General features: G+C 39.8%; 1 protein-coding gene across 2 annotated transcripts; it reads right to left on the bottom strand.

Moving 5' to 3' along the window:
- Nucleotides 1-39: 39 nt before the first annotated feature.
- On the bottom strand, nucleotides 40-13,199 carry Awh (Arrowhead). Of its 2 annotated transcripts, none has more exons than XM_067349588.1 (6): nucleotides 12,811-13,199; nucleotides 4,892-5,184; nucleotides 1,940-2,157; nucleotides 1,304-1,549; nucleotides 913-1,086; nucleotides 40-802 (listed from the first exon to the last, which is right to left on the bottom strand). In XM_067349588.1, exons 1-6 carry the CDS (start codon nucleotides 12,814-12,816, stop codon nucleotides 735-737), a joined length of 1,005 nt encoding a protein of 334 aa, XP_067205689.1. In that variant the 5' UTR covers nucleotides 12,817-13,199; the 3' UTR covers nucleotides 40-734. The 2 variants fall into 2 exon arrangements, with proteins under 2 accessions (XP_067205689.1, XP_067205685.1); XM_067349584.1 differs by having other exon boundaries at nucleotides 1,304-1,552; nucleotides 12,811-13,192.
- Nucleotides 13,200-17,565: the final 4,366 nt, after the last annotated feature.

The following is a 17,565-nucleotide window of genomic DNA, read 5'->3' as shown; positions in this document are numbered from 1 at the left end:
GGACAATACAGAGGAGGATAATAATCAGGGTACAAAAAATACAGGTACTCTTTTTTTGTTCAACATGTGCAATTGTATATATATATATATGTATATATATATATAGTTTACAATATTTACATTACGATACATTCATATTAAATGATCCTTTTACACGACTATTGAAATACTACGAAAGATACTTTCATTTGAAGCATTGCTACGGGACATGCGATATTTTGATGACGAATCGCAAATCACTTACGTCTCCGATAACGAGCTATTTTTTTTTACATTCTTTCACAGAAAAGATGGAGGGACGGGGAAAGAATGAATGACGTGTACGACATTATCAAATGCACACAACTGAGAAAGAGGTAGAATCGATTCAAATCACGATTGCACACATTCGCACACATACACATGTACAGCATACGCGCGCGCGCGCGCACACATCTTTGTTTAAATTTCTCAATATGTTGCGAAACAATACGTAATCACGTAACGCGGAACGTTACTCGCTTGATATTTTTCAGAAGTTTGACACTGAAAGAATGCGAGATATGAGCAAAAAGTATGAGCAATTGATTGGAAGAGTCATCGAAGAGTAATAGCGTGAGACAGTAAGCTTCCCCTTTTAAGATAAATAAAACAATACCCGGGTTTTGTGAGCGATGCTTCTTCGAGGCGTGTATCTCTACCTTTTTTTTCAAGCAACGCGTGTATTTACAATATGCTGAATTGTGCCAGTGTCATTAAACTTCGTTCGGCATAGATAGTAGCATCGAGTCTTGCGAGAGCTCGTCCATCGACTGTTCCGATCCTGAGAATAAAGTCAATGAAATCGCGATAAAGTAATTGAATTCTTCAAATTAATGATCGTTTTAATCGAGTTTTCAAGATGACAGTCGCGAAACTTTTTGGATTTCTTACCATGATTGTGATAAATGGAACTCGTGGGACTCTTGCACGTGGCCGGGCTGAGTTGCGGCTGCTGTTGTTGCTGATGTTGATGTTGCTGATGTTGAAACGAATATGTGAGGTGTAAGTTGATATGTCGACCGAAATCATTGGGCGATGCGGTGGAATTCGGTGGTGACTGATGCACTGTAAAAATTTGTTTCTCGATGCTCTTATAATCGCACTTATTAATTGTTATTATTATAAATAACGGGTGACTGAAATCTTTGTGAGAAAAGAGTTTCCTTGCAACTTCCCGATAGAATTTCCAGAGATTTTCAAATTTACAACATTTTTACATGCAAATTAAAATGAAATCTTTTTGTTAATTTATTGAAGGTAAGAAATGTTGAGCACAATGTACCGTGTTGGCCTTTCATTTTGCCCGTGTGAAGATGCTTCTTCTGCCTCGCCCTTGAATTTTGAAACCAAACTTGCGTGACCCTTTTACTGAGCCCAGTTACGTGCGCTATCCTTTCGAGGTCCTGGCCGTCGGGATTGCTGTCCAATTGAAAATTCGCCTGAAGAACGGAGAGCTGCTCCTCGGTAAAAGTGGTTCTGACACGCTTCGCCTTGTTACCGCCCTTGTGGCCGCTCTCGGAGTCACCGCCTTCTGCGAAAGTACCAATTAGCCGTACCTCTCTCCTTACCGTTACGCGATCCATCTCGATCAAAGCGCATCATTCTCGCTCAACGCGCGTCGGCTTGTACAATAGAGGATCGTGAATCATATTACTATCTGTTCAATTAATTTTGATTATAATTAAAGCAGTTCTTTTAAAAGATAATACAATATACATACAAATTCAATTTGATTTCAAGTAAAAGAAAATTATTTGCAGAATCGTCAAGATTTTTAATCCTTTTCCAAATCTTATTGCACATGTATTATGTAGATCAAAAATTTGATTTTAACAACTTTACTTCACATTAATGGTTTTTGCGATCATTTTCACCAAGAAATTAGGAAAAGAAACATTCAAGTGGGCGACATTCTCACCATCGGAGGATGTGTTGTTGCCTTCGACGACGTCGAGATAGTGCGCCTTGCAGAGCAATCGGGCGTCTAGAAGGGCAAACTGCTCGCCGGTCGACAACTGACGCGAGCAAGCGTCGCATGCGAAACAGGCGAGATGATAAACCCTTTCCCTGGCCCTTCGCACCCAATCGCCGGCACCCACGCTACGTCCACATTTCGCGCACTTGGCGCCGAAAGCTCTACAAACATGAGAAGTGGTGTTCTCACGTGTCAAGTGCGTAAACGTTGCATTGTTAATCGCGCGAGCATCGAGACTTATTTCACGCTACGTTATAGCGACAGCTAATATAGTCGACTCGTTATTCGATTAAAACGAGTACGAGCTATAATGATAACTGCTTCGACGTAATTCGCAAACACAAGAAAAAGATACGAAGGCCGAAGCGAAGATAAAAAAAGAGAAGGAGAGAGAAAGAAAAGGGAGAGAGGGAGAGAGAAGAGATATTCGCGTCGGTAAGCGAGGTCCACGAGTGCTTTCCTTCAGTGGCGCGTGTTTTGCGGCCATTTATTTCTTCGGCTCTCATCCGAATAAAATAAACACCTCCTCGGTCTTTCTTTCCTCCCGAGCTTCGGGAAAGATTTGCGCAGGAAAACGCACGAGAAATTGTCTTCCACGAGAGACAGTTTTAACGCCCGCATACTGACGCGTCTGTAATCCGAGATCCTTGCGTTTTAATTAACTCACGAGCGTGCAAGCGATCCAGGAATTATACAATATCCTGTCGCATTAGGTAGTTTGAATTATACAAGTTGCGTCGTTGTCCATCATATTCTCGCGGCTCTCCGAGTCTAATCATCGCATGGGTTTATGCGAGTCTACGAGCCGAGGCCTCCGCGAGGGAACTCGCTGTAAACGGTAGCCGTGTACCACGGCTGCGGACACGAGCGTGTCCTGCACACACGACACGCGCGCTTGCACACGCCCGAATGAATGGCTCGGTGAGGCTTGCAATCGATCCGTAGGATGCACAACAACCAGAGGTGGTTGTCCTTCTCAGCGTACAGTCGCTCGTGTCGGCCGAGAGTGTCGCGGTCGATAATTAAACAACAACTAGACGGCCATTAGCCCATTATCATATTCATGAACACGGAAAGTGCATCCGATCCGATACCACGTCCAGCTTCTTCTTCCCGTGCGCTCGCCAATCGAAAGGCACTGTGCTTATGCGGATTGTATTTGCGTGATGTCCACGGTATAACATCGCACGCACTTTGAATATCCTATAGGTTGGCCACGCGACTATCCCGCTGAATCAACCCGCCACACCCTACGCTGCGGATGTTGTCGCCAGAAAAGCTCTCACTTTGAATATCGCAACAGAATATTGCGCGCTTCTGTGCCGAAAATTAATTTATTCATTTTTTTTTTCTTTTTCTTTCAATTTAACAAATTTGCGAGTCACGCATCGGTTATCTGTGTACGGAGTGTAAAATAGACCTTCTTCATTTAAATTTTAATCTTCAAATTAATACTTCATGGAAAATGCACTTACAGCTTTCGATAGCTTTTCTTTCAACTGAATTAATTTGAGATCAGAAAACTTATTTTACTATATATAATTGTTTCGATTCAATTTAATTTATTTTCTACCTATCAAAAAATATGGTGGTGTGTGTGCGCGCGCGCGCGCGTGTGTGTGTGTCTCTCTCTTTATTATGATATATTCAATCTTATATATTTCTTTAAACACAAAAGAAATAAAAAAGGAAGGCAAAGTAAACAGATACGTACGCCTTAATCCTATTGTCCTTTGAGAGAAGCAGTTAATTCCTTGTTCTGGCGCTAGAGATGATTCCCTTGTCACGCCTACATCCAAAGCTAGATAGGGATTTGAATTTCGAGTGACTCGTCCGCGACATTATGACACGCCGATTCTCGAACAAGTCACAAAGCGAGTTGCATGTCGATGCAAGATAAGAGAGACACGCGGAAAGATACGGGGATATCTTATGCCTCCTTAAAGAGCAGTAGTTGATATATGAGCCACCCTTTCGCCTTCTGTTTTCTTCATGTTTTTCATTAGTCTTGAAACAATTACATTTTACAGAACGTGCGAGGGAAGATACGGGATGGCTTCGATTCTTTCCGAGTTCCTTGTCGGTGGCGGTTGTGGACGGATCCACAGATCGTGTCGGAATCCTGCCGATAACCGGGTCATCGTATGGCAGCATTACTAGGCAGAAAGTTACAAAAATTACGCGGCAGATTCTTTCAGACCTCCCGCATAACTGTTCCCAAGTCCGTTCAAATTAGTCAAATTTTGAAAAAGTAACTCCAGAATTACGGTTATAATGAACAATTTATTAATGATATTTTAAATTGAATGTTATTGAATTCCGCGATGGTGATGTGTCAAAATTGACGTTTCACAGATAAATTGTTTTCTCTCGCTTACAACTCGCAGAAATCTCGGTTGACATTGTCAGTATTACACGTATGAATTGAATACACTTGAAATTTCAAACGTTCGCTATCGCCAGATATGGACGGATCGCGCAGCGATCGGATATCAGCGACGTCAATGTCGGGGTTCGGTTGCTGTACGATCCAGGTGACTCAAGTAACTGATTGACAGTTGGATAAACACATTGGGCAGACTGCGCCCGAAGCCTTCCGTACAATCGACTAGTCACCGCCGGGTTTCGTCGACTTTGATCTCCACGACTGTACGTCTTACATCGCTATCGATGCGCATCGTGCCCGCAACAAAAATATTCCACTTATTCATTCGGTGATGCGAACAAAAAGACGCAATCATTCTCTCTCTTTCTCTCTCTCTCTCTCTCTCTTCCTCCCTCAAGATTAACACATAGGCGAAACTCAGTAAACTGCTTTAAAATCGTTATGCAATTAAAACATGATACGAGATATTATTTCAAACGTGAAAGTGTGAATTGACGATCGGGACTTACAGGACGTAATCGTGCCTGCAGTAGAGCCGCATTCCCCTCAGGAAGCATGATTGCTGATCGTGCAACGGCCTGGCACAGGCGCAACACCTCAGGCACTTGGAGTGCCACGTACGTCCGCCCACGCAGAGGACGGTACGCTCGCGTACACGCTCGCCGCATCCGCCGCACTCCATTACGCCCGGCGACGTTTCCGGGCCGACGACCAGGCCGCTGGTGCCCTCGGGATAGGCGAGATTCGCACCGCCGACGCCACCGTCGCATGCTCCATCGCCGCTCGTGTCCTCCACTTCCGTCTGCGTATGCAACAAAACAACAGTCTAAATTTGCGCCGTTCAAATGGACGCGAGGTGTCTAGATTTCGGCGGCAGAATTAAACAACTTGTGACATTTGTACGATGTTGATATTTTCATATACATCTTTAAACGTCTAGTCGATTGTTCCACAACTATTGAGGGGACAAAAATTATTTCTCCCTCGAAACAAACAAATAAAATATACTAAAGTTTTTCGCCAGTAGCGCAGAGTTTCCGGGAATTTTAAAAGACCCGAGACTGATCTGACCCAAGTACGCCTCCCTCGCTCAAAAGTTATTTCGTCGATGACATCGAAGGGGCTGCGTGGAGTCGATGTTAACGCACCATTGGAGGTTTACCGTAACAAGACCGGTAACATAATGACCGGGGGGAGGGGGGGGGGCGGGGGGAATTCGAAGAGGCGACTGGTTGCTCGGCCATTATGCGGTTCCATCGGCGTTACGCAGCCACCGGTGGAACCCTTATTTGGGGGAATGTATTGTGTGGTGACGCGGGGGGCTGCAGGGCGTGTACACGGCGTGACTTCGGCGTGAGAGGTGCCGAGGCGAGAAGACATGCGTTTACAGGCGGTACGTGTACCAGCACTTTGTGCGACACAGACACGCGTGTGTTACCATATTGAAAAGGAATGAGCGACGCGCATATCGCTCGTGTGGGGAGCGACACTCGAAATTGAGCGCCGTTTGACTGCGCCGATCGCTTGCGGTTACATTCACCTCACGACGGGGTGCCTTCGCGCTTGACCAGCTGCCTACCGGATCATTTGCCGCGCAAACTGGATACGCTCGATCTGCGAATCGCGGAAGCCCGCACAAGGCAGTGTAGATATTGAAATAAGATACGGACGATAAATAACGAAAGGTGAATAAATGCGGAGAGGAATCGTTATCGCTCGACGCGATCCGTGACAGTTGATATCGATCTAATTTTTCAGGCGCCACACACAGTTGAACTAATTTGTTGTAACAACATTGCAAATCCGATTAGTATCCGTTTAAAGATTCGAGAAGATAAGTGAAAGCATGGAGCGATACGATATATCGATGTTATTCCATGTTGTTTGAACGTTTTACATTTTACGAGCATTGACGCGTGTAATTTATATTGATATATAATGACGGCATCCACTGTGTGTGAATCTGAAGGAGAAGACGCTATTCAGGTTCGCGTTTTGCAACACGGCGAGCAACGTATTAACGCTTATCCGCGCTTATGCGCGCATACGCGCGCCAGAGAGTTATAGGTGACGATAATAACTTTGCGTTGTATGTAAAGCGGTGTCGTAAAATGCGGGATTGGATTTCTTTCAAGAGTATTCGTCTAATGTATACGCGTTCGAATGTGAAAGAATTCGTAGCGACGCAATGAAAGTGAGTCGGGATGCAGCCGAGAATTTAGACAGATTTGCATAATTAAACGTCCAGCTTTGGAGAGATTTGAGGTGCACTGGTTAAAACTTTTTTGTTTCATAGATAAGAAATATTTTCTTTTACAGATTTATTGCTGCATATTAACTAAAAGACAGGAATAATGCTCCCGCTTGGCGGAATATATTAGCATACGGAGTGCTGAGAATACAAGTCACATAAGGCTATAAAAAAATTAAATAAAATTGTAATTCTAAAAAATCCACCTGTCTAGAATTCATAATCAATTATTAAATATATGTGTATAGTCATATTATAGCCAATTTGTGTCAAATAATCATAGTTTCATAAGTAATTAATTATTAATTAATTTTTATAAGAATTAGCAATTCTCAAATAATTTTTTATTCATTAACTACTTGTCGTTTCCTTAATTTCAGATTCGTAAATGATAGCTATACAATAATATATAGATAATGAATAATGTATCGCTTTGTATCATCAAATATTTAATATACCATTCTCTTCTTCTAACATACAATGATTATTATTGTCGGCATAAATTTACATTAATTGAAAATTTTGTAAAGATAATTATACATGAGATTAACAAGCAACGTCAAACTGTATGACATAAAATCTCTTATTAATTACTTATTAATTGCTGGTAAAGTCTTATTTAACAATTTGATGATTTTTTAATGATTTGATGATAATTAAAGAGTAACCGACTATGAATTCTTACTAAAGAATTAAAGCTATTTATTCATAAATTCTAAATAATAACAAATCTTTCAGGCGAGAATTCGTAGAATTAGTAATCGTGAAATATTAATTCGAATAATTGAATAACGATCCGTTATGATTTAGTTTGCCATTAATTATGTTCTCAAACAAAGATTGAAAAACTTTTATGATTGTAAATGTTGAATTGAGATTATAAATATTTTTGTATGAAAAATTGACGTTAACATGGCCGTGGTTCATTGAAAAGAATGGACATAACTTTATAAGATATTTTGCAAAGTGCATCCATTTATATTCTGTAGCTGGCAGTAGAACTACAAAATAGTTTTATTGCGCACAATGTATTTTTTTCTTTTAGAGCAAAGCAATGGAACAACTTTCTACTTAAATGAAAATCTACCAAAAAAGTGGACTCAAATTATAATTTTATATTTTAACTGTGTAGTTTAGCGCTTTAACAACTACCGTTATTATTTTACCTAGACACATGAATGCATACTCGACGAATTTCTCAACATTCTCATCGCCCCAATTATACACATACGCGTATTATCTCTTGAAAAGTAACGGATATAATTTTCACATTAGCGTGCATCGCCGACCCAATAGTTGGTTTCCCTCGACCCCTTATAATCAGATCTACAGATTTACCTATTCTTATAATCCCGCTTTTACGGGTGTTATTGACTCTTACTGGAAGAAGATTTTCAAGCACCTTTTGCGAGACGAAGGGGGACCCATAGTCAACTTGTATTTCGTACTCTCTCATATTGAGTCCTCTCGTACACGCCTCTGTTTAAAACCGTGGAGGCTCCATTCTTACAACTTGCAAGCGGCTTCGGTTTCGGTTTCGGTCCCTTTCTAAACCGATAGACACTGCCATAGAGTATGACTTTCAAAGCTGAAAGCCTGTCGACGGGGGGGCGGCCTTATAGGGGTCGCCAATGCAGGATACCCGCCCTTCATCGGCCCTCGCGGGTCTGTGTCATTTTCAGCCCGGAACACGTTGTGTCCATTGAAATCGATATTTCTTTTCCTGGCAAAACTATTCTTTCGTGTAGTAGGTATACGCACTCGTCCATATAATAATCATAATACGATGTAGCAACACGTAAAACCGAAGTCAACCGACACGATGATTGGTGCCCCTTTCTTTTCTATTCCTTGCAGAGTTACAGAATATTTATCTTAATCAATTTATTTATAAATATGTAATAAGGGAATTATCATTATTTTTTTATGTAATTTATATTTGTAATAATTGTAATTAGCGACAAACAAATTATATTTTGACGAAAATAAAATTGCGTATTTATGAAATACGGAAAAATCTGCACAATTGAAGCTGCAACCTTTGTGAACCGACTGTCGATTGTCGAGTTTGTGTTCGATGTATTTGGAATGACATGGTCCGTGGTCTCCTCGTAATCTCGGCGCGTAGAGCGCAAATTCGTTTTCAGTCGCTAATGAACACGACCGTTAATTAGAAACGAACACTTTGTAGTAGACTGCCTGGATGCGAGAGAGGACGGCGTTACTATCTAACAGAATTTGCCCACATACACACGGATCCTCGTAGAAGGAATTTATTAAGGACAGAGAGAGGGGGGAGGGAGAGAGGGAGGGAGGGAGAGAGAGAGAGAGAGAGAGAGAGAGAGAGAGAGAGAGAGAGAGAGAGAGAGAGAGAGAGAGAGAGAGAGCGTGTGTGCGACGCGCAAAAATTATAAATGCCAAATATTCGCATGAATGGCTCTCTATCGATTGTTATGAATTCTTACCGAGCAAAGGTTATTTTTCTCCGCCAACATTAATTTCACTAACTTTCTTCTATTTTCGCGTGGCAATCTATTTATCTACCTATCGATTAGGTCGATGTGAAACGTCAAGAAAACGACATGCTACGACGAAAAAGAATTCGAGACTGCCTGGTATGAAAAAAACACGACCTGATCTCGATCTCTTTCCTGAGCGTCCTTTCGTCCGTTTCCACGGTGATCCAGGTGACAAGTTGACAAAGTGGCCGGCTATTCCCCCTGTTTCCAGACGATGACCGAAAATAATACTCATCGCTTTTTGTGTATCTCGAGCACATTCGGGTTTCCTCGAAACGACCAGATCGCGTCGACCGACCGGCGGGCGTCGGTCGTTGAGGACGAGGCACGAGCCTGCTTTACGCTTTCATAGAAAAGAGGCGCTTCGTGTGGAAACAGAATCTTATGTGCAGGCAGACAGGTACAATAGACACGACAGGAGTGAAGGGTCTGCTACTCGAAATCCATTTAAATTTCCATCCGATTTTGGTTTCGCATACCACATTGTCGCCACCGCCGTCGTCTATTCTGATGGTCTCGACATTGTACTGCAAGGATGCGACAAAGGAAGAAGAGATTCGTTACATGATTAGGATTTCGAATCACTTATTACCCGCGCGCCGGAACACCCCGTGATCGAGATGAGCAACCTTTCGAGAGATACCGAACGAGCCGTGACAATGGCGCTCGCGCGCGCGTTCAATGCTGAATGGCTGACGCTGCCCACGCGTGCACGAGTGTACCTTTCGTAGTGCGTGAGTGACTCTTGCGTGACGATCGCTCACGCCCGTGCAATCTCAACGCGCTGCGATACGAAGAAAACCTCGGCGCGCCAATTGTTAAGGCGCGTGTAACAGCCGAGAGTAATCGAGAAATTCCCGGCTTAGCCATTCGCGCCCTGATATTTTTTCTCTCTTCCTTTCTTTCTAATAATTCCTATCAGTACATACTGATTTTCCATATGTGAGAACAATATACTAAAATTTTCGTACACTTTAAGTATCTCGAACCAGAGATCGGTGTACAAAGTTAACTGTCTCACGTAGACTAATAAATTAATTTCTTTAAAAAAAATTAAAATTTCGCACTAACATCTCGCGACGGCTCTCAATGCCTTTCTATTATATTATTTGATAATAATCGAGAAACCCTGTACATCGCGATCTATTTGTTAAATAATAATCGGTCATATAGAAAAAAAAAAGACTAGTTATGTACAATTTTTAAACATCTATCATATATCATTTACGAATAAATTATTTTCCGCTATCTGGCGTGCGATCAAAGTGCCGTGCGTTTTCGTACTCGAATTATCACGTTATCATGTTACACCGCAAAATTACTGTCAAAATGTAAACAACGTCGCACGATTTATTGCCGCTGCTGTATCGAATTACTTATCGCACATATATTTGACATATTCGACAATGATTTATACTTATAATGTTTAGTCTTTGAATGCATTGATTTTTATGTCGCCAAAATAAGATTTTACCCATATTGTAAAGGAAATAATCTAAACAAATTATTTTAAAAACATTGGATTAAAAATTATACCGTGTATAATTTGCGGCGGAGTAATAAATTCGCTCTGAGTATAGTGTGCCTTGCGATTTGCGCCTCGTACATATTTCTTCTCTTCGTTGCTCTGAAGTCTCGTTTCGTTTTTCATTCACCATGTATGTTGCTCTGCTTATTTCACCAAAGCGCAGGACGCACGGAACCAGAAAGGGAATGAAAAAGAGTGTGAGGGGGAGGGGAGGGGAGAGAGAGAGAGAGAGAGAGAGAGAGAGAGAGAGACTTAAAATCGGAGCTATATAACTCCGGATCAAGCTGATGCGGCATTTTGCGTGCTTTATGCCGACAATTTACTGGACCACACGCGCCGCGAACAACACTCTATCCTGAAAGGTCGTCTTTTCGCGTAACAACTCACGCACCTTTCTTAGCACGTGTAGGATGTTGACTGTCTCCGCGATGTGATCTTACGCGAATTTACAGTTCCACTCGCGTGTACGCATATTTTACGTAGCATATACAACGTCTATTTGCAGCTGGGTGTGTAATTCATCCGTATGCATGTCGCGGGTTTGCGTCAAACTTGCAATGGGGAAGAAGAGGCATTTAACAAAAATCTTCAATCCTTTCGGACATAAGAGAGAAGAAGAGAGAGAGAGCAGAAGAAGGAGGAGGAGAAGGAGGAGGAAGAGGAGGAGAAGGAGGAGGAGAAGGAGGAGGAGGAGGAGGAGGAGGAGGAGGAGGAGGAGGAGGAAGAAAAGGAGGAGGGGGAGAAGGAGGAGGAGGAGGAGGAGGAGGAAGAGGAAGAGGAAGAGGAGGAGGAGGAAGAGGAGGAGAAGGAGGAGGAGGAGAAAGAGAGAGAGGGAGGAGAAAGAGAAGGGAGAGACTTAAAAACGAAGCCAAAGAATCATATAATATTATTTTTTGATAGACTTAATTACATTTTATCTATCAAAATTTCATCATTTCTTCATAATTTTATTTTATAAATTTTACAATTTAATAATTTTTTTAGTTTGTACTGCTAATTACTTCACTGTCATTTGTCAATATTTCTTTTTTTGCTTAATTTTTATGTTGTTATTCGATTAAAAATTAGCTACAAAGAATTAATTTTCATCTACATAGTTGTTCTTAAAAGACAATCTTTTTATGTTTAAACTAAACCTGTATTGCTCATGTCTCACAATATTTTAATTTGATTGCTTATTCATAGGAGATGGCACATTAAAGTAGATATTTGATTAATGCCAAATTTTAATTGTAAAAAAAATTTGAAATAAATATTAATGATTTGTGGTGCATTCTGCAAATTTTCAAAACATATAATTTGCATTTTAGTTTATTTATAAATATATTTCAAAAATATATATATAATTATTTTGTATTTCATTACTAGTCTCATTGCATCAAGTAGATACTTTGATACTCATACACATTGATAAAATATAATAATTTTTCTAAATATTTCTACTCTTTTTCTATACATATACTGAGATTGATTAATTCTTGATACATCCATATATTCTTTATATGTATCCAGGATATCTCAGAATAACCACGACAACGCTCTAGCAAATAGAGTACAGTAAACTGAACTGGAAAGTCCTTTACCGTTTTGCGCAATATTAGCAATAATTATGGAAAAATTAGTTAAAAAGAATTGGCAAATAAGCGTGCATTTCGCGTAGCTAGACTCTAAGATGTATATCTAGACATGTGCTAGGTATGCCAGTGGCCAGTGTCGCATAGAAAGTAAAGTTTCTGTCAGCTCGCTGCTCGCGTGTTACTTTTGTTTTCGGTGCGACCAAATTTCTTGTTGCCATACAATACTCGCCACTGTCATGCCTAGAGCGTATCTTCTATAGTCGCGCGAAACGCACGACTACACAATAGAACACGCTCATTTGCCAATTCTTTTTAATTAATTTCTACATAATTATTGCAAATATTGCAAAACGGTAAATGATTTTTCAGTTCGGCTCCATCCGCTCACGAGCGTTGTCGTGGTTATTCTGAGACATTCTGTATAGACATTGAAATAAATCAGTATTCTTAAAACGCAATAAAATGTATCATATTTACGTTTGTTAATTTATCGCGTGTCACGCGTATATGAAAGTTAAGAGTTACATTTACACGTGCATGATTTTCTAAGTACCTTCATGATTTCTCCGAGAAGTTCCGACGAGAAGAAATTCCGTGATTCCTGGACGCGCCTGGCTGTGCAGACCGTCGTTCTCGATCGTTTTTCACGGCTATCGTCGACCTTTCTGCGACATCACACGGGGCGTCACAACGCGAGCGCGGCAGGAACGGCACCTCTGATACGATAGTTTCGAGCTATTGACGCGCGTGCACCACCGCGTGCGATTACGAAGCGCCATGCGAGAAGACGACGGCGACGCACGAAAGCCACATCATGGTACACAACTGGGAGAGAGTTATCCTGCCTCGCACGCGTGTAATAATGTAACTCCCGAACTCCCTCCAGCCGAGAAACACCACGTTACAGACGAACAAGCGCGTGACACCCCGATACGATCGTGAGCTCCGTCTGCTCAAAGAGAGGGACGGTGAAATGGGCGGTGCCATTTTCGGCAGCTGCGATTCGCTCAAATGTGACCGGCCTACCGCCTCAGTGAAGGAAGGGAGACGAAAGTGGCGCTGCCACACGGTTGCGATTCGTACGCCGTCTGTCCGCCCCACTCGACGCCGAATTGCTCGCGCGGATGTGTGATAGCAACGCGACGGTGCATCGTGCTGATTGGCCGTGGTCCTATCTCAACTTGCAGAACAGAGCTGTCCCTCTCGCCGTCGTTTCTAACGGTGATGCAGCGGGGAGAGAAACAAGGGGAGTTTGGTGTAGTTACTCCATACCAATGCCAGCATTAGTTTACAAAAAATGATGCATATGCATTACGTGTGTGCTATCTTCGATACGTTATTAATTTGCACATGTGAAATATTTTTTACTGCCTCGACATAGAACCCTTTCTCTGTGACAGAAGACTGGTTAAAGTTTATTACATGTATTACTCGACATGTTCTAGTCCGGGGGATTCCTTTTACTATGATATCAAGTTGCTCTATGAGTCGAAATGTTTCTTCTATTTTTCACTCGAATTTCCAAATGTTAAACTTTAAGGTCCATTTTAATACCTTGAATATACAGAACAATTCTTTTCGATTAATCTAATCATATCTAACAATAAGTTACATCTTCTAAATCATTAAATTTTACTTCGGTTTACCAAAAGTATTTTTTTTAACCTCTAAGTTGGAAATTATTTGTTCATTGCTTATTTTTAAGACAGAAAGTAAAGAAAATTTGATTGTCATAAATGAAATTTATTGCAATTCTCTGATTTTTATAAATGTAAGAAAATTGCGATTCAAGTAATCTTGCAGAAACAAAGTAAATTTTACTCCGGTAATTCGTATGTGTAATATCTACAAACTGTGGGCGCAGGATGCAGGACATCTCTTTTTCTCTCTCATAGTGGTGAGAACGTTGATATGAAAAATGGTCGACGGGCATTGCCGCGTGCGCGCGCGCAAAGTCCGTGTGTATGCCACGGCGAACATAATAAATAACAATACAAGTCTGCCTACGGATACAACCGGGGATCTGCATATAGGTCCTCAGGCCTCGTATACCTGAACTGCCGCGGCGCGTCATTAAAATTATTTATGAGGAAATAAGAATCCGAAGCGCAGAGCCCCGTAGCTGGCCGGCCTCGAGGTTCGCGTGGATACCCCTCTCGCGCGCCCTTACGAAGGCGCGCGCTTATCCTCTTCAGTCGACTATAACGTCTGTGTGTCCGGCGTTATAGGTAGATTAGTAGATTAAACTCGGACGCTCTCTCTTTCTTTTTTATTTTTGTACGAATTGCGAAAGCACGTGAACAAGCTATCGATTGAGCACGCTTTGTAACTGTAATTCTAACATTATTATCACACAATGTACCCATCTACAACATTTCTCGAGTCGAAATTGTGATGCTATTTTTGACATTCTTAAGGATAATTTGCGCTTATTTAGATGCTTTATAAACCAGTAAAAACCTGCTTTATATGTTGATACCAACTTGTTAACTTCTCTTTTGAATTTGATAAATTTAATTTTGCTACAAATGTTAATTTTTAAAATACTTTAATTTTTAAAATAATATGATAACAATAAATATAAATTTTATAATACATGTTATAAATGTTATATATGTATATAAATATTTTTATTATTGTTTATTAGGTAATCAAAAAAGTTTTTGCCGTTTTTCGATAGTCTAGATATTTCTCGGAATTGTTTAAGAACGGATGTAAATATAATCTGATAGTTTCATTACTTACACTGAATGGCTATTATAAGTTTTTGGCACGTTAGTTTTAAATTGCCTCGATTGTTAATTCGTCATTATTTAGAGATGTCGGTTTCTCTGACCGGAAAGTCTCTTCCAGGGATTTATCCTTTGATGCAAATTTTTGAAACCAATGTCGAGCGGTTCTTTCCTTTACTGCATCTTTTTCAAATGCAGAACAAATTTTTCGGACAAGCTTCTGACACTTTAAATTCAAGTTTAAATTCATACAATAAATAAGCACAAATCACGCTCACCCAAATAGATATTTTAAGGGATTAATATATTTAACTTTATAACTTGAAATATAGTAACTAAGAGAAGTATGTATTTTACAATGAAAAAAAATTCCCTGCAAAACTAGTTATGAGCCAGGTAGCACATGTTTGTTTCATATACGTTTCCTAAACGTATATGTATGAATACATTAGATATGGCGATTGACTATAAACAATATTTAGTATACTTTAGTTAGAGTATTTTTATAATATTAATTATATTAATTTATTTATGCATAGTTTTCAATAAATAAAATTTACATTCTAATTTGACGTCTTTTTTTTCTTTATCATTATATTTTTATCATTATAATAATTTTATGGACAATAAGAGTTCCATGTAGAAGATAAAGTTTCTCAAAACATACGTATTACAAAACAATATAAACTATACAAAGGGTAGGGCTTTTAAAGTATAACAAGCTCTGAAAGTACGTATCACAGCAAAAAATGTTCCAGATAAAAGTTATAAGTATAGTTTAAAGAAGGAAACTTACTGATGACGTACTATTGGATCTTAAAGAAAATTTTCAAAGTCAAATCGTAATCAACATGACTTTTTAAAATGGAAACACATATATTTTTCTTACAATTAGCAGATTCCGACTGTACCTTCAAAAACAACTAAATTTTATATAAAAAACACTTTTTTCGATAATTAGACTCAAAATTATATTTGCAAAGATTGCAAGAACGACACGTTTACCACGTAACATGCGTACGTTTGCACAGTACGCATCATAGCAAAAAATATTTGAGATAAAAGTTGTTTTGTTCAATGGAGGAAAGAAGATATTTGACCTCGGATGTTGGTGTCAAGATTACATTAACTTGACACCTTGGTTAACTTGAGTTTTTTAAATATCACCTATGTGTTACCATGTTTGTGAACCCATGTTTTTTATACGACAGCCTTTTTTTTACTCATAAACACTGCAACTTTTATTTAAAACATTTGCTGCTTTGATGCGTACTTTACAAACGTTTATTTGATAAATGAATTCCTTTTGCAATCATTGATTACAAACACTAGCGGATCCTGATGTCGATAATGGGGGAGAGGGGGGGTTTCGACCTGCTTTAACGTTTAATACATTTTTTAACCAAGATTCTTGAAACGGATCCAGCAAAATTGATTTTTTTAACTTGGAAGGGGGGAGGGTTTAACTCCCCCCCCCCCCCCCCCCCCAGGATCCACCAGTGATTGCAAATATCTTTGAGCCTAATTATCAAATCAAAAAGTTTTTTTTATAATATTTTTTTTATTTTTTAAAGTACAATTAGAATCTGTAAAGGAAAATACATTTCTATTTAAAAAAATTATGTTATACAGGATGTTTGATAATGATAGGACAACCGCTCGTGTACAGGTAGAGCACGGTAAACTGAACCGAATAGTCCTTTACCGTTTTGCAATTTTCAATAATAAATGAGATATTAATTAAAAAGAATTGACGAATAATAGCGCATTGCGCATGGCGCTAGACGATCTGGGCTGCACAATCTGGACGAGATCGTGCTATCCAGCGAACGAGATTCAGCCTCACGCGTCGTTTCCGTCCGCTCGCTGTTTGCGTGCTACTCTTCTCGCCATGCGCAGTTATTTCTCGTTACTGTGTAACACGCGGTCTTGATCTACCTAGATCGTATAGCCCATAGTAGCTCGTCTAGCTGCGCGCAATCATTCGTTAATCCTTTTTAATTAATATTTCATTTATTATTGAGAAAATTGTGCAAAACAGTGAAGGATTTTTCTGTTCAGTTTACCGCGCTCTACCTGTATACGAGCGGTTGTCCTATCATTATCAAACACCCTATATATAATGTGACCTTGAAAATTTCCTTCAAGGTCAAATAAAACATCACCAGTAGATTTTCCCCTTTGAACCCTACAACTTTTTTCTGGGACAATTTTTGCGTACTTTCAGAGAAAATAGCTTGTTACACTTTAAATGCCCCATTTTGTATATATATATTGACAGCACAAAAACGGAAATTGGAATCAGTCTTTATTGGAATCTGGACTAAACTCTATTACTGTAACCAAACTTATTTTATCATATCTTATTACAAAATTAGAAAAAACTAAGGCCGGATCTACAATAGGTGTAGTAAGCATTAAACCATAAGATATTCACCAACCATAGTCAATTAATCTTTATACATTCGTATGTGATTGGACAATTTGTTATGGCTTAAAGCTTACTACACCTATTGTAAATCCAGTCTAAAGTTTAACATAGAACCAAAATATCGATTTGTGTAATTTTTCTATTG

Source organism: Linepithema humile, chromosome 1 (genome assembly GCF_040581485.1).
Source record: "Linepithema humile isolate Giens D197 chromosome 1, Lhum_UNIL_v1.0, whole genome shotgun sequence".
Taxonomy (NCBI): Eukaryota; Metazoa; Arthropoda; class Insecta; order Hymenoptera; family Formicidae; genus Linepithema; species Linepithema humile.
This window is presented reverse-complemented; position numbering and strand designations above follow the sequence as displayed.

Coding starts and splice junctions, on each gene's coding strand:
- Awh (XM_067349584.1), bottom strand. Junction 1,553..1,939: donor CAACAACACATCCTCCGATG/GTGAGAATGTCG, acceptor GTACTTTCGCAG/AAGGCGGTGACTCCGAGAGC. Junction 1,087..1,303: donor CAAAATGAAAGGCCAACACG/GTACATTGTGCT, acceptor AAATTTTTACAG/TGCATCAGTCACCACCGAAT.